This window comes from Sclerotinia sclerotiorum, genomic scaffold (assembly GCF_000146945.2).
Source record: "Sclerotinia sclerotiorum 1980 UF-70 scaffold_16 genomic scaffold, whole genome shotgun sequence".
Lineage (NCBI taxonomy): Eukaryota > Fungi > Ascomycota > Leotiomycetes > Helotiales > Sclerotiniaceae > Sclerotinia > Sclerotinia sclerotiorum.
In genome coordinates this window covers 724,257-751,005 of record NW_001820820.1, presented here as the reverse complement: position 1 = coordinate 751,005, position 26,749 = coordinate 724,257, and the positions used below count along the sequence as shown (strand labels likewise).

The 26,749-nt window shown below is 44.6% G+C and overlaps 12 protein-coding genes across 12 annotated transcripts; 6 read left to right on the top strand and 6 right to left on the bottom strand.

Moving 5' to 3' along the window:
- Positions 1 to 30: 30 nt before the first annotated feature.
- On the top strand, positions 31 to 654 carry SS1G_10819 (hypothetical protein; the record flags this gene model as incomplete). Its single annotated transcript, XM_001588322.1, has 1 exon — positions 31 to 654. The coding sequence occupies one exon, from the start codon at positions 31 to 33 to the stop codon at positions 652 to 654; it is 624 nt and encodes a 207-aa protein (XP_001588372.1).
- Positions 655 to 1,429: 775 nt separating this feature from the next.
- Positions 1,430 to 1,899, bottom strand: SS1G_10818 (hypothetical protein; the record flags this gene model as incomplete). Its single annotated transcript, XM_001588321.1, has 3 exons — positions 1,430 to 1,451; positions 1,699 to 1,824; positions 1,865 to 1,899. 3 exons carry the CDS (start codon positions 1,897 to 1,899, stop codon positions 1,430 to 1,432), a joined length of 183 nt encoding a protein of 60 aa, XP_001588371.1.
- A 1,178-nt stretch (positions 1,900 to 3,077) lies between these two features.
- On the top strand, positions 3,078 to 5,776 carry SS1G_10817 (hypothetical protein; the record flags this gene model as incomplete). The annotated part of the gene is made up of 6 exons (XM_001588320.1): positions 3,078 to 3,128; positions 3,237 to 4,126; positions 4,177 to 4,497; positions 4,547 to 4,673; positions 4,816 to 5,025; positions 5,078 to 5,776. 6 exons carry the CDS (start codon positions 3,078 to 3,080, stop codon positions 5,774 to 5,776), a joined length of 2,298 nt encoding a protein of 765 aa, XP_001588370.1.
- A 614-nt stretch (positions 5,777 to 6,390) lies between these two features.
- Positions 6,391 to 7,556, bottom strand: SS1G_10816 (hypothetical protein; the record flags this gene model as incomplete). The annotated part of the gene is made up of 2 exons (XM_001588319.1): positions 6,391 to 7,389; positions 7,449 to 7,556. The coding sequence occupies 2 exons, from the start codon at positions 7,554 to 7,556 to the stop codon at positions 6,391 to 6,393; spliced, it is 1,107 nt and encodes a 368-aa protein (XP_001588369.1).
- A 462-nt stretch (positions 7,557 to 8,018) lies between these two features.
- On the top strand, positions 8,019 to 10,287 carry SS1G_10815 (hypothetical protein; the record flags this gene model as incomplete). The annotated part of the gene is made up of 3 exons (XM_001588318.1): positions 8,019 to 8,197; positions 8,247 to 8,942; positions 8,988 to 10,287. 3 exons carry the CDS (start codon positions 8,019 to 8,021, stop codon positions 10,285 to 10,287), a joined length of 2,175 nt encoding a protein of 724 aa, XP_001588368.1.
- Positions 10,288 to 10,680: 393 nt separating this feature from the next.
- Positions 10,681 to 11,467, bottom strand: SS1G_10814 (mitochondrial 54S ribosomal protein YmL8; the record flags this gene model as incomplete). The annotated part of the gene is made up of 2 exons (XM_001588317.1): positions 10,681 to 11,100; positions 11,252 to 11,467. 2 exons carry the CDS (start codon positions 11,465 to 11,467, stop codon positions 10,681 to 10,683), a joined length of 636 nt encoding a protein of 211 aa, XP_001588367.1.
- A 355-nt stretch (positions 11,468 to 11,822) lies between these two features.
- SS1G_10813 (hypothetical protein) lies at positions 11,823 to 12,752 on the top strand (the record flags this gene model as incomplete). The annotated part of the gene is made up of 2 exons (XM_001588316.1): positions 11,823 to 11,843; positions 11,955 to 12,752. 2 exons carry the CDS (start codon positions 11,823 to 11,825, stop codon positions 12,750 to 12,752), a joined length of 819 nt encoding a protein of 272 aa, XP_001588366.1.
- A 646-nt stretch (positions 12,753 to 13,398) lies between these two features.
- On the bottom strand, positions 13,399 to 17,796 carry SS1G_10812 (predicted protein; the record flags this gene model as incomplete). The annotated part of the gene is made up of 4 exons (XM_001588315.1): positions 13,399 to 13,810; positions 13,861 to 13,956; positions 14,008 to 14,444; positions 14,686 to 17,796. The coding sequence occupies 4 exons, from the start codon at positions 17,794 to 17,796 to the stop codon at positions 13,399 to 13,401; spliced, it is 4,056 nt and encodes a 1,351-aa protein (XP_001588365.1).
- Positions 17,797 to 18,758: 962 nt separating this feature from the next.
- On the top strand, positions 18,759 to 19,754 carry SS1G_10811 (predicted protein; the record flags this gene model as incomplete). The annotated part of the gene is made up of 1 exon (XM_001588314.1): positions 18,759 to 19,754. One exon carries the CDS (start codon positions 18,759 to 18,761, stop codon positions 19,752 to 19,754), a length of 996 nt encoding a protein of 331 aa, XP_001588364.1.
- An 839-nt stretch (positions 19,755 to 20,593) lies between these two features.
- Positions 20,594 to 20,779, bottom strand: SS1G_10810 (predicted protein; the record flags this gene model as incomplete). The annotated part of the gene is made up of 1 exon (XM_001588313.1): positions 20,594 to 20,779. The coding sequence occupies one exon, from the start codon at positions 20,777 to 20,779 to the stop codon at positions 20,594 to 20,596; it is 186 nt and encodes a 61-aa protein (XP_001588363.1).
- A 1,647-nt stretch (positions 20,780 to 22,426) lies between these two features.
- SS1G_10809 (predicted protein) lies at positions 22,427 to 24,445 on the top strand (the record flags this gene model as incomplete). Its single annotated transcript, XM_001588312.1, has 1 exon — positions 22,427 to 24,445. The coding sequence occupies one exon, from the start codon at positions 22,427 to 22,429 to the stop codon at positions 24,443 to 24,445; it is 2,019 nt and encodes a 672-aa protein (XP_001588362.1).
- Positions 24,446 to 24,739: 294 nt separating this feature from the next.
- SS1G_10808 (hypothetical protein) lies at positions 24,740 to 26,586 on the bottom strand (the record flags this gene model as incomplete). Its single annotated transcript, XM_001588311.1, has 3 exons — positions 24,740 to 25,949; positions 26,013 to 26,432; positions 26,543 to 26,586. 3 exons carry the CDS (start codon positions 26,584 to 26,586, stop codon positions 24,740 to 24,742), a joined length of 1,674 nt encoding a protein of 557 aa, XP_001588361.1.
- Positions 26,587 to 26,749: the final 163 nt, after the last annotated feature.

The window sequence follows — 26,749 nt, the reverse complement described above, 5'->3', positions numbered from 1 at the left end:
GCCTAATTTATAATATTATAAACCCAGGCAATGTCATCTACACATGCCACTCTAGGCGCCGCAGCAGATGAGCGCAAAGCGCGACTCGCAAAACTCAAATCTCTGAAAAGAAAGCAACCAGCCGACGAAATCGTAGCACCAGAATCCACACGCTCGCCCTCGCCACCAGCCTCACCCGACGTCGCAAAACTACACCTTTCGGGACGGAACTACGATGCTGAAGCCAAAGGCCCCAAGCTTGGTTTTGAGGCCCCTCCCACATTAGCGCTCGAGAAACCTACACTTGAGCAGCAAGCTGCAGAGGTCGAGAAGGAAATTAGGAGGAAGGCGGAGGAAGAAGAACAGGATGATAAGGGGGTGGATCTATTCAAATTACAGCCTAAGAAACCTAATTGGGACTTAAAGAGGGATTTGGAAAAGAAATTGGGGGTTCTAAATGTACGGACGGAGAATGCGATCGCAAGGCTAGTGAGAGAACGAATTGAAAGCGCACAAAAGGCGGCTAGGATGAAGGATGGGAAGGGCGCAATAAATGCAACTGAGGATGGAGAGGAGATGGGGATGGAAGGTGTTGCTTTGGTGGAGGGAGTCAAGCTACGGGAAAAGGAAGAGGAAGAAGAACGAAGGGAGAAAGAGGATGAAGATCTACAATGAGATCAACCTCGAAATTTTTTAATGGATTGTACAAAAGGCGTTCTTTTCGTGACAGGCATACTATGAGGCGTATGGGCGTCTTAAAAAATTAATATAGATACAAAAGTGGCAGATAGCCAAAGGGTATTTCTCAACCACGCAACCATTCTTGGCCTTCCACCACCCTTTTCCTCACCGACCCATATTCATCGCTTGCGTAAGCGCTAGCCTCTTGCTAAAAGGGCTCATACTCCTCTCTCTCAGTGGGCGTGGAGCATGGGTTTCAGAAGACACGAAAGATTCCCTTCGCTCTTCCTTGACGCGAGGCTCATCAAACCGTCTCCTATCATGTGAAAAGTTTCTTCTGCCTCTATGAGGACTTCGGCTTTCAGTTCTTCTCCCACGCACCTCGGGGCTTCGGTCATTGAATCTCTTTCTCGTACTTCGGCTATTTGTTCTTTCTCTCGAATTTCTGATGTCTTGTTCTTCTCTAGAACTGTATGAGTCTACGGAAAAGGATGTGTCTCTTCTCCGCTTCGTTCCCGAGTTCCGTATATCTTGTCGAGATGGTGGTGGTGACGGGGAAAAGCTGGGGGTTCTACGCTTGTGTTGACTGGAGGCTGGTCGAGGTGGTGAATGTGACTGTCTAGAATCGTATGTATCGGATGCGGGCCGAGCTTGTCTTGGTGAAGGCGAACGCGACATGTTTGTAGATATTGTCGAGACTGACGCTGAAGAAATTGACCGTCTCCGCTTGGAAGCTCCCATTTCCAAATCTTCATTTTGTCTCTCCCGTTTACGGCCTCTTTCCTGCTCCACTTTCGCAAGTTGCTCATCAGCAATGCCCCTCCTGTCATAACCAGTCAGCACAACTTTCTAGCCCCATTGTAGACTAAATTTTGGCAAATGCACAATGTCGTAATGTGCCCCCAATATGCAATGCCCAATTGAGTCAACCAGCAGGAGTTGGAGCCTAAGACCATCCTTCTAGCAGTACCTGGAAACAATTGGGGGCAAAGAAGGAAGAGTGACGACGCGGGCATAGCTGAGCAGAAACACACGTACTTTTTCAAAAGATCTTGTGGTACATCACTAGTCAATTTTGGAACAAGCTTGGGATTGGAAAGTTGCTGTGTACGGGAGGGTCGGGAGACATATGGACGTTCCTGCGCATTTGCTTTGCATTCATAACTATAGTGCCGTAATGATAGTCAGCTATGAGGATCCAGACTAAATTAGAACTTGGACATATCTTTCTTTAGACATTTTTGGCACGTAGTTGAAGCAGATGCCCTTGAAGGACCCCCAATGGTAGCAGGCCTATTGATGCCATGGTAGCGATTCATGATATTGGTGTTTTGCTTGGTGATCTTGTATTGTTAAGAAGCAAGTGGATGAAGAAGAATCTTGGATATGTGGAATGAATTTATATGCTGCCAATCCTGGCGGGCTGGATTGGGGACTTTAAAAGCTTCAAGTGAGCTTCCAGCTGAGTAGTGTATTGTAATATAGAAGCTATGTGGTCGACCTGATGCGTGGGCTGTTTCTGCAACACCAAATAGAGTAATTCAGGAAAAGGAGTTCAGCAAACAATGTAGAGTTTGTCTGGGTAGATGGAAATATGTTAGGGTAAAATACCTAGATATGTTGTGGTGATACACGGAATTATATTGTTTTTATGAATATATCTTCTTATCATCAATGATTTATTATCATATCGATCAATCAAGAGCATCTTTGCCGTTTTGATCAATTATTCATTCTAATATTGAGTTTGATACTGACATCCCCACTTTAAATTCAGGATTCCCGCTAAAGAATTCTCGGGGCAGTCTTAGCCTTAAACTTCTTGTCCATCCACCGGGCCAGCACAATCAATAATCAATCAATCAATCAATCTCTTGATTTGATCTGATTTCCCTACTGAATGATGCACCTTGGAGATTTTTGAAATCTCCTATGTGAACATCACTTCTATCCCGACACAGTCACGAGATACGAGACACGGGATACCCAAATATCACATATCAAATATCCAATATCCAGCAAACTCTTACAGTATCTTGATCCGATACTGTGGGCGGAATTAGTTTGCCGGTAATAGGAGTATCGGCGTATCGATTATCTTTGAAGGAAGTGGGTTGTACCAAAAACCACATCAGGACTTCCACCAGTCAATTCGGTACTGAAAAACGATTACTCTAAAAAGAACCAAAACTTTCAATCATAATTATTATTTTACTCAAAGCTTGTCTGCAACGACAATGACTAGATGTCACTTCTTCTCATTAAACGCTTTTGTTAATCTACTCCCTTAATCTACATCACTTCGAAAGTATTTACTCTACAACCGCTCCTCCACCAATTTGCGATTTCGACATTGTCCAATCTGGACATCGACACTCATTTCCGCGATTTGATTTACTAAAAGTATACTCTTTATCATGGCTACCGCGCCAATGACGACGGACCCCTCGAGGCTGTCATTCGCAAAGGTGCGCAGATCTATCAGGTATTCCCTCAGACCACTTGGTGAATTGTCACCGGTGGACTTATGGATTCGCTATCATATCCAAGTGCTTTGCTAACAAGATTGGTCATAGGTTGCTGCCTCAGCTGGGAAGGACAATGTAGCTCTCGCTTCTTTCGCAAAAATTGCTGCCTCCTCAACTGCTGTGCGAGATACGAAACATGAGAATACAGCTCCAACCGTACATGAGAGTAAAAACACAGACAGGCCTAGTGCTACAAGCAATGATATTGGCATGACCACTCTCAAGGAAACGGTCGCGGCGACAAACGATCAAACTTCAAAGAGCGGGACGGTTGCACAGAGCAAACCTGTGGTTGCTAAAAAGGAACCTGATTTGGCGGAAACAGTCAAAGCGATGCATATTCGTGATATTACACCAAGCCTTGTTGTCAATGGTTCGGGGATAGTACCTGCTACCCACAAGCGAGACTTGGGAGAAGGTTTTCCCGATGACCCATTTCAGAGAACAGAATCCGGGTCCGATCTGGGCACGAAGCCTCCAAGCTTAGATGGAAAGAGCATAACTTCAGGTACAACATTTGCTTTGGATGAGAAGGAGTCCTTACGTCCCGATGATAGCGCAAGCGTAAAAGCAGCTGAAGATGATGATACATTTTCGGGTCGCGGTTCCATCGTTGCCGGCTCTAGGATTGGGTCGGAAGCAGCTGCAAGAGCTTATCGTGCTCAATTTTACGAAGCCCCTGACCGACGTAGTATCCAACTCATGCAGGAGCGCCAAACCCAGGGCATTGTTACTCCCCAAAGCGGATCATCTGGACAGCAAACCACAGATGATAAATCTAAGCCGCTTGTAGGTCCAGCGGGGTCAACTGAGGCATTTACGCTGTTCTATCGACAGACTCCGGATGAAAAACTTCTAGAGGCACTGGAATCACCAAAGGATCGCATATTTCTGCTTCGTCTTGAGCAAGATGTTATTGAGTTTGTGAAGGATTCTAAGTAAGGGCTTAAACCCTGGCGAACGATCGTTGTTACTAACATGCTTACAGGGAGCCCTTCATTGATCTGCCACCATGCAACTCGTTCTGCAGAATGCTAACTCACAAGCTGGCGGATTACTACCACATGACACATCAAGTTGATGCTGTAGTTGGAGCAGTTCGTATCTTTAGAACGCCATTCTGCAGAATTCCGCCATCTTTAACGAGCATCTCCAACCCACCTACTACCGGGAATACCCCTCCTCCTAACCTACCTGCCATGAAGATCATGCGTAGAGGTGGTGATGGTGATACTGGACCCAGCCCTTCAAAAGCCACCTCCGAGACGGGAAGCGAAGCCAAAGAAAAAGCACAGTCCGCTAAAGAAAAGTATGATATCTTACATCTTTATCATGATTTGAGCTGACTTTAATTGAAGGCTTTCCCGAGAAGAGCGAGAAGCCGTTTATCTTGCAGCCCGGGAACGAATCTTCGGCAAAGAAGATAAATCTGGCGACGCTACACCAGGCAAGTTTTCAAAGATCTCTGTTAAGACGAGTCTGTCGGTTTGCTAATGATGATCTAGAAACCGAAGAAGGGAATGAGATTTCGCGTTCTAGCTCTGTTTCCACAAAGGACAAAGGCAAGAGGGGTAAAATTGGAAAGCAGCGTCGCGACGACTCCGAAAGCTTTGACGTTCGATCTCAGTATACCCCATACTTTCCACAACAACAAACTCAGCCAGCTTGGATCCCAACCCAAAACTACACCGCTATGGGAGTTCAGCAATACAATGGTGCTATACCAAACAATTATCAAAGCCAAATGCAACCTCAATTTGTTCCACCTCCGCAGCCATTTAATCCTGCAATGATGAACAACGGGAATATGCAATCATACAATAATATGCCACCACCAGTAAGTTAAATCATTTTCCGCTGATATAATTTGTTAACTGACATTCGATCAGCAATTTCCTCCGCAAAACCAGCCACGTTATCAACCTCATAGTGCTCCAATAACGACATACGGTACACCTGCACAGTCTCCACAACCTCCGCAGCAATGGATTCCACAAAATCAATACCCTAGTGCCCCGTATCAATCACGAGGACCTGTTACAGGAGGACCACCCAACACTATCCCTTACGCTTTTGGACAATTGCCTAGCACAGCGAACCCAGCCGATCCTAAAAGCCAGCACCCGATACCTGGAAGTTTCATAAACAGGCACGCGTTCAATCCAAAGACTCAGTCGTTTGTCCCGGGCAATCAGGGTCTTCCGATTCCGCAGCCCATGTCTCATCATGGATCTCCTCACCACGGCTCTCCACACCATGGATCTCCACATCTAGGATCTCCACATCTATCTTACAGCAACTTCTCTCCTCCTCAACAACAGTATGGGGCTGGAATGGGATATAGCATGGCGAGACAAGGATCCAACAACTCCTTGCCTTCGTATCATGCATCTCCACACATGGCACATAGGCCAATGATGCATCAGAATATGCCGCAGGGTCATCCTCAAGGCTTACCACAAGCTATGCCTCATGGTATGCCACAAGGAATGCCACAGGGTCCAGTGCTCAATGGCCAAGTTGGAAGTCACCTCCCAAATTTTGGCAACCCGGCAACTTTACCTCCAAAGCCTCCGACTGGCGTTTAGGTGTCTTTTGAGGGATTACGGAAATTCTGTGATGAACAGACGGTGGCGTATGGTAGCATTGGTGGAGTTAGTGGGAAATATGGGCATCAAAACGAACTCATTTTAAGTACCAGGTTTATATTGGCTGATAGACCCACGATTACAAATACAATACATTTGATTATACTGTTCAATTTTAACGTCGCACTTCGTAGGGAATAACGAGTGACCAACATGAATAAGTCAAATTAACACGTTGTAATTCTAGTGTGCCCCTGAACTCAAATGCAGAGGGTCTCAATGAAACACAAACCTCGCTAACTATGCTATCCTGTCCTCAATCATCCTCATTTCCACACTCCTTGATGCTCTATGATTAGAAACTGAAATCCATTGAACTTATTCGCGTCAAGTTATCCATTATTTCGACTACAAGAGAACATTGAAGTTTTTGCACATGCACCAATTTATGGCTTATTTCCTTTCTCCTCCTATGAATGTGTGATGGTGACATGAAAACGATAATTTTGAAATTCTATAAGAATCGGCCTAGAGCCTACCTGAACGCCATACTTTTCCATCCACATGCACAGAGATTGTAAATTATGGAAAGGCTTTATTTTTATCATCGTCTACTACTCAACGGGTTCCCTGGGCTCTCTTGGCTCTCTTGGCTCCCTGGGCTCTCGTGTTTGTCCGCCTCCTCGGCCACCTCCTCTTCCTCCACGCTTGCCGCCTCTTTGTCCACGCTGCTCGGATTTCTCGCCTCCTTCTCCGCTGCCGGATGTGGCAAGAACATCTGAACCTCCCATGGTGAGAGTTGCGGTGGCCAATCTTTGGGAAAGGTCGATTTGAGTGCGGATAGTGTTGGCGAGGTAAGAAACGACCAAGACATCTTGGATGTGGTTGTTGAAGTCACGCTCAATGTCTTGAGCATCGACCTTTGGTGCCAAGGACAATGCGTTCATGAGGAATTGGCCAAGCGCATTCGATGGCTCTCTTTCTTCGTCCAAGACTGAACTAACGTATTCGGATACTCTCTCCAGAAGATCAAGGGTTTGGTCAACAGCTCGCTCCAAACCTTCAATATCAGAAACTACTGGTGCGGCACGGCTCTCGCTATCCTTAGCACCAGAAATCAATTCCAAACCACTCTTCTCGGATTCACCATATCGAATCTCATATGGTACTGGAATGAAAAGACAGCTCTCAGCCGCCCTCTCAGCATTTACACCAACCGGTGCACTGATATATGCCTTTGCCTCAATCTCCTTTCCAGCCTCGGTGCTAACAGTCAAATGAACAGCGGGGTGGGGGAAAGTTCCAGTTTCGGGACTAGCGAAGAAGTTTTGAATCAAGGCGCTGAAGCTGTTGAGTTCAAGAGAAGTCGTGTACCATCCCAAAAGCACTTCGCGAGGATTGGCCTTCAATTGTAAAGCGAGCATGTTCTTTTGATACTCGACATCAACTTCAACTTGGTCTTCGGTCTCGGTGTGGGGAATAGCGAAACAGTTGCGCACTTCACACTCCATGCCATCTTCAGCGCGGATTCCAAGGAGTGCACCGATTACACGTGGGGTTTGGGTGACGCTGGTATCGCGACGGATAGCATGATCGAGAATGGAGAATACGGCCTATTGTTATCCTTGTTAGTCTCTGGAGGACGGAGTTTGGAACAGGAAAAATATCGTACTTGGGGTTGAATTATAACATTTAAAGGTGCGGTGGTGGGCTGAACACCAATGGCAGCGGGAGCTAGTGGCCGCGCGAGATGAAGGAAGGACTGTGTACCGACTGCCATACTGGGCTAAAATTATTTCGGTATCGAGTCTGGCGGACGAGTGTGGTGTTCAGGTCTGAGATGGGAATGTCCTCGTCGTCGTCGATTGCAAACCAGTTGCGCAAGTGGGATTTTTGTGTGGGCGCAACGCAAGGATCTGATTTCGCGCTAAGATAAGCTTTCGTTAAAAGTTGTGAAGAATTTCCCCTCGATTTGTGATATATATAACTGACTACTCAGAGAATGGATTGAGATATTTGAAGGTTGGTTCTTTGGATTTGGCTATTTGCAAGCTGTAGATTTTTGCTGTTTTTTTAGTATTGTTCTTAACAATAAAATTGATTCCAAAGTCGATAATCTTTGATCCAAAACTTTTTTACTGAGCCCTGATGACGCTAAGATAAGGATTCGCCAGAACTTTTTTTTGTACCAGCCATTGAGCGTTGAGTATTTCAACTTACATTGATATTTCACAACAAAAATATGGCTTTTGGACAGAGAAATACTTCAAGAGGAGGTCGTGGTGGCGGTGGAAGCAGTTTTAGAGGCCGAGGAGGTAGTAGAGGTGGCCCACGAGGAAGGGGTGGGCTGAGAGGAGGAAGAGGGAGAGGAAGAGGAAGGCCTGTATTTGATAGTGCTAGATTAGCACAGCAAAAGGAAGAGTAAGTACATTTCATTTATTCAGATTGAATCATTTGCTCATACATATAGGGGTGAAGAAAGCAATTCGGAATCCGAAGAATCAAGCCAGGATGAAGCTATGGAGAGTGAAGAGGAATCTAGCGATGACGATGATGCGGAACCAGCACCAGCTGTAAAGTCATATGCAGCTTTAATGCAGAGTTTTACTGCTGATTCTGCACCACAAGCTAAACGGAGGAAACTTAATGTTGACAAAGAGGAAAAGCAAGACGAAGAGGCTGACCTCATGGACCAAGATGCAAACGATGCAGATCATGTTGAGGAAGCGGAAGAGGGCCCCGAAACTGCAACAGATGGCCTTCTCGAAGAAGAAGATGAGGAAGACAACTCGGATCCTTTCGAAGCTCATTTTGCCAATCCGGATGATAACATATTATCAAGGAGATTAAAACATTTGGAAAACGGACAGTGGGCCATACAAAAGTCAATACTTGCAAAGATTGGAAGAGCTATTACGAGTGTACCAGGTGATGATGAAGCAAAGCAGACGAAATCATCAATTATCAATAGTCCGGAAGAGCTTAAATTGAAGCAAAAGTTGGCAGGCGTGATGAAGAAGCAATGTCCGACATTCGATACATTGGAAAAGTCTATATCTCCCCTGATATTTGGCTATCAGGATTTACTGTTTTGTGAGCGCAACACATCTAATGCAGAGAGTCTGAGGAGGTTAACTTGTCTCCATGCTGTAAATCATGTGTTCAAGTAAGTCAGTCCCTTCTCGCTGTAAGCGTAACCTAATGATTCCAGGACTCGAGATCGTGTCATTAAAAATAATTCCCGCCTTGCCCGAGAAGATAACAGCGATGACTTAGAACTACGAGATCAGGGTTTCACGAGACCTAAGGTTCTTATGCTTTTGCCTACCCGCGAATCTTGCGTTAGAATGGTTGACATGATCACTTCATTATGTGAACCGGATCAGCAAGAGAACCGAAAACGATTCAATGATTCCTATGTCGATAAAGAGGAGAAATATTCCACTGATAAACCAGAAGATTTTCGAGAACTCTTTGCAGGCAACGATGATGATATGTTCCGTCTTGGTTTGAAATTCACAAGAAAGACTGTCAAGTATTTCTCACAGTTTTATAATTCTGACATCATCTTCGCAAGTCCTCTTGGTCTGAGAATGGCCATAGGAAATGAAGATGCGAAGAAAGTAGACCATGACTTTCTCAGTTCGATTGAGATGGTCATAGTTGATCAAGCTGATGCACTTCTTATGCAGAACTGGGAACATGTTGAATTTATCTTTGACCATCTCAATCTTCAGCCCAAAGAAGCTCATGGTTGTGATTTCAGTCGTGTAAGAAGTTGGTATTTGGATAACAATGCTAAATACTTCCGTCAAACTATCGCTTTGGCGGGATTCAATACACCAGAACTCAATACCATGTTTTATAACCAATCTAAGAACTGGGCGGGAAAAGTTAAAGTCAGCTCGAATTATCCAGGAGCTATTCAGGAATTGGGTTTGAAGGTCAAACAGACTTTCTCACGACTCGACTCTCAGTCATTCGCCTCAGACCCAGATTCACGTTTCGAATATTTTACGTCGGCAATAATACCTACTTTGACCCGTAGAAGTAAGGATAGTGCGGGAACTCTTCTATTCATCCCCTCATATCTCGATTTCGTCCGAGTGAGAAATTACTTTTCAACCTCAGCTACCACGAGAACTTTATCTTTTGGCAGTATTTCTGAATACACCACACCAAAAGAAGTTGCGAGAGCAAGATCCCATTTCTACAGTGGTCGACACACCATTCTGCTTTATACAGAAAGAGCCCATCATTTTAGAAGATATCAAATTAGAGGTGTCAAGAAAGTTATCATGTACGGATTACCCGACAACCCTATCTTCTACAAGGAAATCGTCGGAGGATATCTGAGTAGAAGTGTGAGAGAAGGCGATTTAGAACCTGGAGATGGAAGTGTACGTGTGGTATTCTCTAAATGGGATGTTATGAAATTGGAAAGAATAGCAGGGACAGAAAGGGTGGGGAAAATGATCAAGGAGAAAGGCGATACTTTTGATTTCTTATAATACCCTTTCTAGCTAGTTAATTCTTGGGTCTTGATATCCGTTGATGTAATATAGACATAGAAAAACGCCTTGTCCATGCAAATCTTACTTCGGTACATATACATTTGGTACTTTGTGAACGATATTGTTCATGACCATTTCCCTTTCTTTGGCTCCAATCAGCCACTTTAAATCTACTCCAGGACTGTGGTGATAAGTCTATCGTTGCTTGGAGACCGCTTAAAGTAGGTAATAGATGTATCGTGGCTATGGCGCATGGTCTCAGAAAAATGATTTGTACACCCCTCCACCCCAAACCATTTAGACATTGATAACCCAGCCATGCCCAATACCTGCCTACCAAGCCAAACCACCTTCCATCCATGCATGCATACATTCCCCCACCAAAACGATCTAAATAAACCCACCCCACCTCTTCTCTCTCCTCCTCTTCCCCTCCAACTCCCCCTTCTCCCCCATTCCATCAAACGGTACATCCTCCCTATTCATCTTCTTCCCTAGCCCCAACTGTCCCACCCTCGTGACAAACTTCTCAAACGCCTCTTCACCCCCCTTCCGAAACTGCGTCACCTTTTCTACATTCCTCTCCGTAATACCATTCAGCGGGATCTTTTCACTGCGGAATCGTGCGACTGTTCGCGCCGTCATCGCCCAGCGCGTATCTTTTGGTCCATCCACAAGTTCGAGAATGGCGCTAGGTGCTTGATCTGGTTTGAGTGGTTCGATGCGCAGAACGCGGGTGTAGCCTCCTGGACGTTGAGCGTAGCGTTCGCGGAGGGGGCCGAAGAGTTTGGGGAGGAGTTCGTGGGGGGTCTGGGGTGCGGGTTAGTTGGTTTTTATGTGCAATTACAATTTACGTTTAGGGAAATATAAAAATCGATATCCTATTATCTCTCCAAGCTCACCTTCCAAACAAAACCCGCTCTTTTCCCAAAAATAAAATAAAATAAGAATCAAAACTCACAAAAAATATACTCAGCGCCCTCCTCTTACTAGCCTCCGTATTTTTCTTCCCCAACGTAATCAATTGCTCCGCCAATTTCTGCGCTTCCTTCGCTTTCGGATATGTAGTCGAGATAGATTCATGTGTAAAGAGCGACGTAACAAGATTTCTAAGAAGCGCCTGTCGATGCGAAGAGGTACGACCTAGATGTCTATATTTCATGCGTCCACCCGCCATTTTGTATATGTGATGATTTACGAAATGGGAAAGGAGGTGCGGTTATATAGTATGGTGAATGAGGGGAGGAGAGGTGGTTGATGGACGAGGCGGAAAAGTTTTGGCGAGGCCGAAAGATTGGAGATTTCGGCCCGCCATTGTCAAAATTCTTGGTGGTGGGCTTTCCTTCTTTATCTACTCGTATGTATTGGGTATTTATAAACGACTCCTCTCTATCCTAGGTAATTCTATCACACAACGCTCTTTCGAGCTTTTAATTTCCCAATTGATTTTGTATCTCTCCGTACGAGCTGGGAAATAAGAGTCGTATTATCATATTGAAAAGCGCAATCGGCGCACTCAGTTCAACGCAAATATGGGTTTTACTACCGGTTTTGTATGTTTATGTTCCCCTCACAGCTTACCAGCTCATAATTTTCTACAAATGATGAATACCCAAACCAAAGAAAGAAAGAAAGACTAAATAACTAACACACCACGCACCCAGACCGGCGGCGTAACTCTAACCCTCTCCCTAGCCTACCTAACCGTCCTCGCGCACCAACGCAACCGCGCCTCCCAATCCCTCCACCTCCACCAGCAATCCTATATCCTCACCTCCATCTTAGAAAAACAGCCGATTCCGCCTCCGAAAACGCGCGCCGAGCTCGCGCGCGAAGAACGCAGTACGCTTATTGAAGCGGCGAAGGATCGCTGGAATGCAGAGATTGAAAATGGAGTGAGATGGGTTCAGAGGACGGATTGGGAGGGAGTAAGAGATGGGATTGAGGGGGCGGTTAGTAGAGCGCTTGGGTTGGGTTTGGAGAGGGGGAGAGAGGGGATTGAGAAGGGAGAGGAGGTTGCGGGGGAGAAATTGAGGGATTTTAGGGAGGAGGCGAGAGAGGAGGCTAGGAGGGCTGCTACGGGTGCGGTGGCGGGGGTTGAGAGGTCGGTTGCTGGGACAAGGGGGGCCATCGATGCTTCTTCGCAGAAATTAAAAGAGGCCGAAGCTAAAATCCCTTCGTATTCTGAAATTGAAAGGAAAGCGGGAGGAACAGTAGATACAGCACGCGAATCGGTCCGTAATGCAGTTTCTCGAGGTATCGAAGCCGGTAAGGATATTGCCCAGAAAGCCGGTGCAGCGGTAGGAATTACAGAGCAGAAGACGGCGAGTTCGGATGTAGAGAGAGCTTTGAGGGAACGTTTTGAGGGGCCCACTCACTTGGATAAGAGTGTGCAGCAGGCTCTGGAAGAGAGATATACACCTATTGATCAAAGAGATAATAGTACTCTGAGAGGTCTATGAGCCGTTTAAATGAAGAAGATGAATAGTTAAGCGAAAGGGAGATCAAGGTGTACTATCAAAAAGTGTAAATAGATGATGTTCTCTGCTATGCTATGATATGCTTGCTGAGTGTGCTATAGAAAAGTTGATTTGCTTTGCCTTTGGCTGGGCTTAGAGGGGATATTCGGGACTATGTAATACAATGCAAGTACTATTCCCTCAGTCGCCCATATGGGCTGGCTTTGTGTTGTGTATGATATGCTCTATGATATTTCAAGCAAAGATTTGGATTCGATTCCTTCACATATCGAACGAGAGTCACCAGATTTGAAATAGCATTCTATTCGTCCTATGTACATGCTCACAATCAACGATCCGGAGTCAGAAAAGTATTATCTGATGGAGGATTGAGTACACAGCGGAGAATAAGCTCGATTGTCAAGACACTCGCTATCAGATACAAAAGATGCAAAAATCCTGTTGATGAAAAAACTATGGCTTTCAGAAGCTTAGATACTCTAGTCAAACATCATTTCGCATCCTAGCATATCCTATCATACCATAACACACTACCAAATGTTCGCACCAGCCTGAGCCACACAACAAATAGATTTCTGGAACCTCATAACGCTTCATCCTCCTTAGCTTACAATCCATCGACAATTTTTCAAGGTGTCTCGAAATAATCCTTAGGCGTATTGGGGCTTGAACTCTTATCGACTTCAACCATGAGTCGCTTAGCTCCCTTTGGGATACTCTTAATAGGACCTAGTGCTGGAACGGAACCAGCTCGGTAAAGTGAACGACCTCTAGGTAATTCATCACCAGATTCTATTGCGTTAGTGTCGGTTGCACTTCTACCTCCATTGACTCCCATCTCATCGTCAGATGAAAAGTGACGAGAAGTTGAACGGGCGATAAATGCAGAGGTACGCTTCTTACGAGGAGTGGGTGGTTGGACGAAGAATTTGGGACCACGCCGGCGATGATGGGAACGACTCTCAACGTAGTCTTCATCGTCCTCGTCATCCTTTTCCTCGGAGTAATCTGGTGGGTCACCGTCGCTTAAATCGTCGGATCTGTTTGATATCAGTATGGTATTGCATAACCATAGATAAGGATATCCTACTTCTCTACAGCGTCATCCTCAACAGCAACCTCCCTCCCCTTGGACTTGGATGAGGCCTCGTAGTAGGGTGGATCGCCATCGCTCAAACCACCAGACCTGTTTGATGTCAGTAAAATAGTTCATGTCAATGGAAGGCGTAAATCTTACTCCTCTTTGACGTCATCTTCAACAGCAATCTCCTTCTCCTTCGATTTACACGATACTTCTTTGGACGCAACCTTGGCAGGGATCTTTGTATCAACCATAGGAGAGGATACCTTAGCCACCGGCGCACCTTCAACATTCCAATCTCTTCTCCTAACAACAGTATTGAACTTCCTCAACCCATCAAGACAATTACTATATTCCTCACCCAAAGCACGTTTGTGCATCCCGATCAAATGCTTCCATCTTCGGCCTTTCATCATCACACACTCGTTGGCCTGATAAGCATCCGCAAGTGCGACTTTCATAGCTTCAAGGTATTTTTCAGTTCCATAGAAAAGGATGCCGGCTGGGTTCTTGGCAGTGAACAAACGAGCGTATGGATTTGTATTATTACGGATAGCTCGCTTCTTGATATTACTGATTGCAAAATATCGATCCTTCCAGTCAGCCAAGGTGAGAAGGTGGCCGTGGAGACTCGTCCATTCAACAAATATCTGAACTTGGTAGCGACGAAAATACTCATCAAGATCGTGTACAGTAAACTCCCCTGTGATTGTTAGCAAGATTTCTATATGAGAAGGAGGGTAGATACTTGCTGCTAATATCAGAATATAATACAACAACAATTGACTCTACCGCAGTCCAAATGGTAACCAACAACTTCTCAATTTCACGTACAACCTTCATTATCTCAGTAGAGCTAGGATCCGCCTTGGCTGGGTGTTTGATCGTAGGATCAAGAGGACGAATCCATCTAGGAGGGTTAACCGACAAGCTAATCTTTGGACGGACGTGTTCATCCTTCCAAATCTGGTCGTAGACTTCCTTGGGAACGGCACTAAAGAGGTCGTATGACAGAGTAAAATATGCTCCACCCTTTGCCAACTCAAAAGCTTTCTTATCATCGACCATGCTTGACGGTGGTGATTTTGGGAAAACAGAAACCGTTAGGGCGTCAAGTACTGCCTGTTGTACCTCTTTTCCACTCATGAATCTGTCACTTTCTTCCTTGAAAGGGCCCAACTCAGTATCGCTAGGGACATCGGAGAGATCAGAGCTGAGTTGTTCGTCGAGATCCATAGCATCACCTTCAGCAGCTGCGGCGATCTCGAAGGAGGGGCCAGCCTCAGCAGATCCATCAACTTCCATCGCGTCTCCTTTGGCAGATGCTTCGACCTCCAAAGATGTGTCAGACTCGATAGATACGATCATATCATTGACTGTAGCGCCCTCAGCAGATGGTTTCGATGGTACAGGGCTTCTCTCATCATGAGCATCGTTATCTTCTAGAGATTTGCCGTGTGGAGATCTGGCATTCGATCTGTTTTGCTCTAGTGGTGTAGCTACTTCAAATTGATCTAGAGAGTCGCCGGATTGGTTCTCGGTCGGAGAACTGATCTCCTCAGATGAGTCGCACATATTTTGCGCAGGGATTCTTCCGCTTGACATGGAGTCTAAATGTTCTGGAGAGGGGGCGCGTCCATCACGATTGTGGAAATGATGGCCCTGTGCGATGAATCCGTCTCTTCCAGCAAGATTGGCGCCAGTGTCCTCATCGACAATTTGCTCAAGACAGACCGGGTGGTCATACTCTGGCGAACCGTCGAGCTTCGACATGGGCGTTGGAGACAACGTCAAATCTATTATTTGCCGCTGTTCGACCCTGCTTCCATCCAGCAAAACTCCAGCTTCAGGCTCACCCTCAGCCTCAGATCCTGGCTCTGGCTCTGGTTCTGAGTCTGAGTCTGAGGAATATGTTAAATCTCGCGCCCGCTCTGGAACTGAGCCGATCTGCGACGGGAGATGGCCCTCGCAGAAATTGGAAGATGGAATTCTAACATGAGAATTGGAGCCGCGAGCTCTGGGGATTAGCGAATTCGTATAGGTTACCATATCCGAGGTTTTTCCAATTGAGTTAATTGAGTTCCTGATCTGTTCTTTCACCTCAAGTACATCCGGCATGCCTTCGTCGGTCTGGCTTTGTGCATCGGGACTGCTTAAGGCTGGAGAAGCTCCACTATTTATCACGGGTGACTCCTCAGTCAAATCAACTATTTCCCTCATCCCCCCGTTAGCTGCAGCGTGCGTGTCGGGATTTCGAGCTCCGAGGATTGCAGAAGTCGCGTGGTTGTTGATGGTTGAGTTGTGTGCCTGGTTGCCTGTGTTTTTCATTTCTTCGTCGGCTAGAGTTGCCGTATCAACACTGTAAGCTCTAGATACTGGAGAAATGCTTTTAGTTATTGAAGTTGGAGCTGCCTTATTTACCGAAATGTGAGGAGAATCAGCGATATTAACACCGCTGTCGAAGCGGGATGGTGAACGACCATGATAAGGCTTGTAGTAATCTTTTTCTTGCACGCTACCAGCAGGAGAAGGGGTCAAGTTGTATGGCACGGCACCTGGTGTCTGGAATGATCCATATTTTCCAGGGTCGGTAACGGATGGATGGTTTGTTCGGAGCATAAGTCCATTATTTGCTTCTGCTGGTACCGGGTCAGTGGGTTGTGCTGAGAATAATCTCTTTGGCGATAAAGTCAATAGAGCAGTTCCCATTTTTGGCGCTGACAATTCCAATGCTGATCCACCAGTTGTCTTCAATTTATTAGAGGGTGGAGAACCAGTTTGAATTGAAGGTAAATATCTTTCTCTGTAGGCCTTTATGGCAGGTGGGGTACTTAAGTGGAGGACTGGAGCACCATGTTCTTGAAGCTCCTTTGGCAATGTATCAACCTTGATTGTCTCGTATTTTTGACGACGAGACCTTTCTGGCATTTGATTATTTGACTTGAAAGGTAAAGACTGTAGCTTTTGTGGTTGTCCGGAATGTGAATTGACATTCGAGGTGGGCTTTGTAATGGCTGAAGTGTCTTTTTTGACTTGGCTCGAATGAGAATACTCGATATTATTTTTTCGTGTGGTTGCTCCAGGGACTTTTTTATCTGGTGGGAAGTTAGTGTTAATACAAAGTGCACCTTTGCCAAGACGACCTTTGAGGTAATATTGAGCTTCTTTAGGACGAGGCTGAACGTTTTTGGTAAAAGTTCGGGTTTCTTGGGCAGAGAGTTGAGGCTCAGGTTCCATATTCCACTCCGAATACCTAATATTCTGGAGAGTTCTTGCTTCATCAGCTTCCTTGTCAACTACGAGACTGGATGACTTGTCTCCAGCTGGTTTATCAACAATGCTGCTTGGCTTAGGCTTCTCAACCATTCCCTCTCCATCTGATGATAGTTTTGGTGAATACATAAATGGGCTATCTTCAACGCGTTCAGTAGTAGGAAAATCAAGAACGTTGACATCCCTGAGAGCTTGTACAGGAGGAGAAGTAACAGCAGCTTGAAAAGGTGATGGGACAGAATCAAGGAAACTTGGTGTTGCGACAAGTGTATCAATAGAATTGAGGAAGCTCGGTGGAGGATTTGGTCGCGGTGTTCCTGTTGATGAAGGACCTCCACTTGAGATGCTTCGATTTCCACGTTGATGACGTTTTTTACCCATGATTAAGATTGATAAATCAAGGGGAATACTGTCTTGCTGCTGACCAGAAATCACAATATTCTCGAGGTTGGTTGTGAGCTCAGTTGTAAGTTCATTAGAAATAACTGAATTTTGTGTGGGGGAGGATGGTGCGTTACTTTGTTGATATTTGATAGAGGAGCTAGAAGTGAATCCCGTGCGTGCTGAAAGTTTATGCCACTTACCCCAAACCCATTTACCATCAACAAGTTTTCCTATATTCTTGCGTCTGTCCCGATGGACTGTTCTGAGTTCTTTCCGGATGTCTAACATCTCACCAATGATTCATTTCTCTTCTTTCCGGACCATTTTGCTTGTGTATAAAAATTTTTGTTGGAGTAGTGTCCGAGAGTTGACCGGAAGGTGAAGCATTTGAGCACTTTGCACTTTGAATTCGTTTATTTAAGATTGGTCTGTCCTGTCCAGTACATATCACGGGATCTCTGAGTTCCCTAGGTTTGACCCAATGAGATCATACTAAGCCAGCTGTCTCCCGTACTATTGATGACAATTCAACTGGATTTAATGAATCCTGATCCCCATTCCCTTTGGATGTTCTCAATTCAAATCATGGTATGGTTGAGAACTCACTATTGTCTAATATTTCATTGTTATTTCTGAATCTTTACATATCATACAAATGTGACATGAGAACATATCTAAGTTGATCCTATTCAGAACTACATCAATCGTACAAACCGTACGTGAATAATAGAAGGTCTTGATCTTCACATTGGTAATATTGAATCTATATAGAATCATAAACAACCCCAGAATATGACTATGCTTAGACTATTGAGATTTCACATGGCTTTTTGCAGTTTCTTGACTTCCGCTCTACATTGCAGTTTAGGCTACTGGAAATCCTATTAATGGGCTGATTGTTCTTCTAGTCATATTATTATTATTTTAGTTCATTCAAAGATGCATTTAAGGAACACCAGTCCTGACCTCGGTCAATATTCATAATCTTTTCTCGGTTCTAATTGGAAGATATAAATACCTAGCTATTGTCAATATATATTAAGGCCTTGAAGTCTTTCATAAGACAAAGAGATGAGTCAAAGGGATGATCCAAGCTAAAAACATGCAAAGCATTCTCCAACTTCTTAATTTAGATTTCTCTTCAAACAAAGGCTATTCTTACCATCCAAATAGCCAAACAATATTTCTCGCGCGCTCTTCTGGATACCACTCCTGTCATGGAAATTTTCAACGAATATAATTTCAAAAACATGACATACAACACATTCCAAAGTAATGATTTCCAAGGAGGTCATGACGACGACTCAAGTCTCCTAGCTGAAACTTATAGGCCATGCAAAACTCTCTATATATCGACCACTACCGATACACATACGCTCTTAAATCTCAGTCCAAGTTCTCGCATATCATTTGTCAAAGAAACATTCATAATTTCAGTGTTTGATAGAAACATCATCCCTCATCGTGATTATGAATGTGCGTTTTCTTACGCAGGTAGAGAATTAACAGGTGACGAGACGTTGGAAAGTTGTCAGATTGGGGATGAAGCAACGGTAAATGCTGTTGTGTGGACTCTGGATCTTACCCTTCACAAGGGGCTTAAGCAGGAAAATGAGGATGCATCCTCTATGATTGGGCGTGATGATGAGCAGAAAACCAAGAGATCGGAACGTGTCAAAAGTGCACTAGGTTTATCAGACCCAGATGAAGACATGGAACAATCAAATTTACTTCTTCAACTTGGCCCGGTAACTAAGAAGCGAAAGGTTAGATTTGCTGATGAAATTGATGTTGTGTCACCTCCACAAACACCTTTTCACATCCCATCAACTTCAAAATTTTCGGGACCTCAAGGTTATTCGATGTCAGGTGGATTAGGACAAGGAAGTAAAGCTATACATTTCCACGATACTTTGGTCCAAAATGCTACTAAATATGCTTTTCCTCAAACAGGTTCTCTTGGAGAACTTCCACCGCCCAAGCATTTGAAACCAACTTTAAAATATCCGCCACCTTTCGATATATATACGGGACAAGAAAAATCATTTAAGCCAGTATACGATTCTCTTGGGAATCTCATCGCACAAAAGGAGGTTTCTCAAGCGAATTGCGTGGAAATAATGATCTGTCGTCAAATTCAAGCAAAGACCCTTTACCTGCAGTACGGAACACCGTGTATATTCAACCTCCGGGAACTAGACCAATATCTAAATCCTTACCTCCAACGTCGGCTCGTGGGTCGTTAAATCCTTTTCGTGCTGCAACAACTCCACCTAGAGATTCATATCAATCATTGTTTGGTCCCCGTGCTGAGCAGACACCTTCAATTAGCTCAACCTCACTGCACACCTCTCAAACATTATTTCCTTCAACTCAGAGAACTCCTTCATTTAGCTCAGCATCAAATTTTGCGCCTTAAACCTCGCTTCCTTTAACTGAGCTTAAGTCTTTATTCAAAGATCCTCCACTGTCTCATGCGCCATCAACTTCAAAGGTACAATCGTTATCGGACTTATTGATTAAGAAACATTTCTCTTCACGACCTCCGATTGCAGCTTCTAAATCAATAGTTAAACCATCGTCTACTCTTCCACCATCAGATTCTCCCTTCTCAACACAGCACCACCATCTAGGCTCCTCCAATCATTAAATCCCTACTTTTCTCCCCCATCACCATCTCCGCCATCGTCTCGATCACCTTCTACTCTGCAATCATTAAATCCTTATTTTACAAACGCATCACCGCCTCCTCCGAAATATCCCCCTTCTCGATCAATACATACTCCCAACTACAATTCACCACAACTCACAAAACAATCTCCAATGGAGTCAGACTATTTACAAGCAGCGAGTCGAAAAGCCACACCTTCAGAATCTAAACACCACCCATTACACTCGCCTCTCCCACCTCCGCCTCCTCCTCCTCATGTTAGAATCGAGCCGCCATCCCCAGCACACTCACTAAACGCGCATCGACCTCCAGCTGATTTTTCAGATCGTTTACAAGCTGAACCTCCCTCAGACACGGAGATAAACGATAAACCGCAGTCAGCGGCACCCACGAGACAGCCACCGCCACCTCCTCCTATTTGGCGCTCTCCTCGTCTTCATAAACCTTCTCCTTCTCCTCCTCCTCCACCCTCCCTTGCTCAAAAACCATACAAACTATCCTACATTCCCCTCTTCTATAAATACGACACTCTTCCACCCTCCCAACCCCAGAACCTACACCCCCAATACCATCTTCAGAACCAACAGATCTACCACCCATAAAACCTGCAAAAGTATTCAGCAAATCCGATCCAGAACCAACATACTACTCTCCCCTCCATCCACTCCCAAAAGACCTTCGTCTCAAAGGCGCAGTTTTCATCCCCTCACTCGCGCATGAAATCCTACCTGAAGATTTCTTAGCTTGTAGAACCTTAAAATAACTGATAAAACTTCAGGGATGGGAAATGAGTGAGAGAGAATGGTTAGCTGTGTGGGAAGTATTGGAGAATTGTGACAAAGGGGAGAAAGGAGCTAGAGGGAATTTAGAGGTACTTATTAGGGGAATGGTTGACATTGAAGAGCTGTGGGAAAAAGGGGATAGTGAGTGTTAATTTTAATGGGAGAAATTATGGATTTGTGGAGGGTTTGTGGATATTTGGAAGATATGGTTTCATCGACGAAATGACTTGGGAGTGGAAGGGGAAAGTTGTTGCATGATGCTTTGATTTAATAGTACCTTCTAGCGAGATAATGAGGCGGCAAAAAGATGGATGCATAAATACATAACTGGATTTTATATATTTCAAGAAAGATATAAGGTGGATAGGTAATTAAGAAAATAAAAGGGCAGGAGAAATAGAAGGAGCCGCTAGAAGATATAAAGCATATTTACGGATTTCGGATACCAAGGATACAAATACCACAATAGATAGATATAGAACACAGAATAGATTTCATTTCATCTCATTTCGTTTTGTTCCCAACCACAACCACACACATCTCATTTCCCCCAATACTACGAATAACTAACCCTATAATACCCAATACCCAATAACCATACACACCATGCATATATAATATCACCAACTACCTACCTAACTTTACACCTAAGTACTCAAGTACTCAAGTACTCAAGATTGAATAGAAAAAATACAATATCTAAACATCAGCTCACCTTCATTAATTGCTAAGAAGTATTAGTTATGTCACTTATAAGATCTTATACCTACTAGGTACCTAATATATCAAGTTACTCACATCACTTCACATCACATCACATTCATAAACTACCTACCTAGGTAATTAATCTTACAAACGCAATATCTTATTAGGAACCATTAGGTAGGTACCAAAGCTTAAGAACATTCAAAAGCATAATACAATACGATACGATACGACACAATAACAGTTCCTTCCGTCTGCACCAACTGTTCCTTAGGTATTCACCTATTCACCTATTCGCATTAACATTCCCATTAACAACAACATTAACAATCAAAAAATGCACCATTACCCCCAGATCCTCAGATTCAGATATCTAGTAGATCCAGAGCTTCTATACCCATCCATATAAAAGGTTTGATTTTTGGGGGGTAGGGGGGGTTATAAATTTGGTTTACTTCTATTGATATCTACAGCTACCTACGTATGCAACAAATACATTAGGTGCTTTTGTTCTTCCCCCATTAGGTTTCTCCTGGTGAGAATATCTCTTGTTGGGTATTTCATATCTGCTATTTTATGTATTTTATCTATCTACCCATCTACAAATTCCTGGAATAGGAAAATTACACCATCTTTCACATCTCTTACAACTCACTTTCACGTTATTCTTCCCCTCTGAATCCTCATCCTCTACCCCGCATCTCCATCCAACCCACCACTCTAACCCTCAAACTTCAAACCTCAAACTTCAAACCCCACCATGCCACCACAACCCTCACCAAACCAACCCCCTCCCCCGGAAACCCCTAAAACCCAAGCCCCAACCTCATCCCTAGAACCGAAAAGAAAACCTCGAGAAAACAAAACAGAAGCACAGAAACTAGCACGTCATGAAGTGCGCCGTAAAATACGGAGGGAAAGAGAAAAAGAAAGGGGATTAAATAATCTTCCTAATCACGAGACTGAATCTGATACTGAGGAATGGAGAAGACGAGGTAGAGCGAGAGCGGCGGGAAAAAGGGATGGAAAGGATGAGAGAGGTGAGAAAGAAGAAAAACGAGGAATTCTGCAGAAAAGCCGGCAGAGTATTGGGAGCAAAATTATGGCGTTGGGACAGAAGGTTGCTGGTGGTGAAAGCGGAGGTGGAGTTGGAACTAGGAGCGGAGTTGTGGGGAAAGGTATTCTATATCCTAAGGGTGATGAGAAGGGGAGGGAGAAAGGAGGTAGGATTGATCGTTATGGCGGGGATGAGCCACATAGGAGGAGAAGAGTAAGACGCAGTACCGTGGGAGAGGAAACGGATGGTAAAGAACGAGATAGCATTTCCGGGGAGAAGCTAGTTCGATCTGATTATCAAGAATCTGCTCTACGGGTGCCTGAGCCTAGGAATAATCATAGGGAGAAAGAAGCTCGAGACTCTCCTCCTCGTTTAGACAATACTCCAGCAAAACCAGTACCGTTACCATCACCATCACCTTCTCCGGCAGTAAAAGAGCTAAAAGATACTGATTCAAAACGCCTCGGGAAAGAAGGAGAAGAACTCCGCCTCTGCGAAGCAAAACAACAACAAATAGCCAAACGAGCTCGGGAAGAACGCGAAAGAGCACAACAAGAGACAAATAAACAAGCTCTCCGAGTCCAAGCCCTCGAAGCCCAGGGAGTGAAAAGGGAAAAAGAGGAAAATGATCGTGCTGTAAAAGAGAAATTAGCATTGGAGAAAGAAAAAGAAAAACAACGGAAAAATAACCACCACCTAGAACTTACTCTTAAAGCCAAAGAAGAACACCCCGCTCATCTCAAGCAAGTTGAGCTAGATACCCAGCACCAAGCTATCGCTCACCGTATCAAGAGACAGAAGGAAGAAGCGCGTCTAGCACAGCAAAAGGCAGCACTTCTTCAAGCCGAAACCATTCGTCTTGAAAAAATCAAACGGGAAAAAGAACAAGAACAAGAACAGGCAAGAGAAATTTCTCGAAAGAAAGAAGAAGAAGAACGATTAGCGCGAGAAAACCAACGACGGATCGAAGCGCAACGACATTTAGAGATGCAACGTAGAGCACTCGAGTTTGAGAAAGTTAGACGAGAATTAGAGAAAGAAGCAGAGAAGCAGAGAGAGAAAGAACAAGCACGCAAAAGAGCAGAAACAGAACGTCTAGCTCTCGAAAAACAACGCGTTAAAGCCCAAGCTATCAAAGCCGAAGCAGAAAAAGCAGTCTGTTATAAAGCAGACGAAGAGAAAAAACACCAAGAGCGTCTGCGCAAACAAGCTGAAGCGGCTAAGTTAGACGCTGCTCGGATCCGCGCAAATGCACCTGCTAATTATACGCCTGCTGCTATGAAAGTAGCGGCTTTACTTGCTCAGAAACAAGTACAAATACAAATACAAAACCCAAACCCAAACCCAAGCCCACCTTCCCCTAACAACAATAACAACAACAAAGACGCCGCTCTCCTCTCCCCCCTCATCCCCGCACAACCACAAAATAAAGCAGCAGCAAAACCAGCCCCAGCAAAACCAGCAAAACTAACCCACCAAAACCTCAATCTCAATCCATCTCCTCAACCTGAACCTCACCCTCAACCCAAAAAATGCATAGGAAACATGGAACGAACGATTCTCGAAGGCTATGTACCGATGAACGCGGAAGAGATACGTGCAAAGGAGGTTGAGAGGGGTGAGAGAAGAGAAAAGAGATGTATAGGGAATATGGAGCGGACGATTTTAGAGGGTTATGTACCGATGAGTGAGGAGGAGATGAGGATGGGGAAGAGGGGGTGATATTGAGGGGGTCTGTTAGCTAGGATTGGGGAAGGAAGGGAGGGGGATATGTTGTTCTTATTGTTTTGTTTTTGTTTTTGATCTGGCCTGGATATTCGGAATTGGTAGTTTGTAGAACTACTAAGTTTCTACTTTAGTAACACAACTCTGGTAGCGTTCATGAATCCCTTTAATTGAATTTCAATTCTCAGGAGTGGTTTCTCTCTCCATTCCTTCATTTCTATAAATATGCATACCTTCCCTCGCCCAAGACGCCTAAATCCGCCTTATCCGGACCGAAATGCTTAACATTACTTAACACCTAACCTCAATACCACCCCTACTAATAGTCAAATACTTCACCCCTTTATAAGGTTTAATGCCCTCTCCCAATCCTCTACTCTTCCTCGTATCAATCGTTAGACTCTCCACTTTGATCCCACTAGCCAGCCACCCTTTAACTGAAAAGCTAACTGCTGCTGAACTAGGCATTAGGATTTTATTCTGCGCTACTTTTCTTGCATCTTTGCTTTCATTATTTGAGGTAGTCTCCACCTTCGTTTTCTCTGGAGCGCTTTGATATGTTTCTGTGTCATAATCATATTCCCCATCGAGTCTGAAACCATTCCCATCGTACTCTTCTTCGCTTGATAATGGTCCCACGACTGTACATCGTAAGGTTGCTCCACCTGCCATCGCATCTCTGGCTGGTATATGCCATTCTAGATTCTTTTCACCTGGATTATATGTTGTGTCGCCTCTACTCGCTTTAATCTCCGATAAATTCCGTACGTCAGCTGGTAATGGTACTGTAACTACTAAGTCTTCGATGATGGGTGATGTGCTATTACCACTACTGCCACCAATATTGCCACTAAGACCCCCGCTGAATTGTGACGCGGCCCGGCTCAAATGTGCTACGGCATTGCTATTTCCTCTTGAATTCGAACCCGAGGATAAAGGGGAATTACCCTGACCAGAAACCTTGACAATGAATAGTCGAACCTCGAAATCAGACCCGGTTGGACCAAGACTAGTTTTAACTTCGATATTGACAGGTAATTTTAGATGAGATGAATTTGTAGTACCAGATTTTCCACCCGTAGAAGGGAGTAAATCGACTTCATATCCAGCTAAAACAAACCGTCCATCTGGCGGTACGAAGCTTAGTTCCCCTGGCTTTTCTCTCCATCTCGCTAACCTCACACATGGATGAAATACTGGTAATTCCATAACACTGCTCACATTTTGTCTACCAGACGGCGTGGACAAATTTAGAAGGAGATCCGGTACTCCAGATATCTTTGATGTAAACGCAATAGTTCCATTTGCAAACGCAGCCAATGGTCGACCAGACGGGGCAAGAGTAACAGTGAGTGATTCAACCAAATCCACATATAATTCATTCGAAGTATGTCGTACATTTGCTCTTCTCCAAGGTAGTGCTGGTGTATTCGCTGCAAGTGTTCCTGTGGAGGATAATCCAGACATGCCCGAAGTGGAGGGAGTTGCAAAGCCGGGTTTTCTGCAGAGATCTTAGTACTCCTTCTAAACTTCCAATCGTATCTCATGAAGTCTATATACTAACCCAGGAATAGTTATACCCCCTAGAAGCTTCCCAATCCATCCTTCCACCTCCACCATATCTCTTAAAGCATTAGGTTCCGTTGAGCTAACTGTGCCCGCATCACACATCTCATTTAAAAGCTGAGCCACAACATCATAGCTACTTTCTATCTTTTGCGCCAGTAATGGCGCACCCACAAATTCTTCCAAGACATCAATGACTCGATGTAAGAACTCGAGGGCTAGGAGGGGTTCGATTTCTGAGGAGGAAGTGAGGCAAAATAGCAAGTTTGAATGGATGAGGCTGAAAAGAAGAGTGGGCTGAGATGTGTTGGGGAGGTATATCAGACTAGGTCGCGGTGCAGGATGGGCCAGGTAAAGCGGGAGGAGCTGTGTGGAGGAGAGAGGCCGCGAAGTATAGGTGTTTTGTAGAAGAGGTCGACTGCATTGGTTAGCATGGGAGCTTAGGAACCTAGGAGCCAGCAAAATGGAGAGTAAGAGAGGCAGTGCGCCAGGAAGGATTGAAGCTATAAATCAGAGGGAATTACTTACTTATGTTCATCATAAATATACAATGCCTCAATAGCACCATTCATTTTTCCGTTGAATATTATCAAGACATTTGTTTTAGAACTTATACCTTGGATAATGATTTGGATGCATGCTTGTGATGCTCCTCGTGGGGCGACCCGCAGCGGAACAATGATGCGGCCGCTTATAATTCTCAAGTGCGGAATTCCCAGCTATAAACAAGCTTCG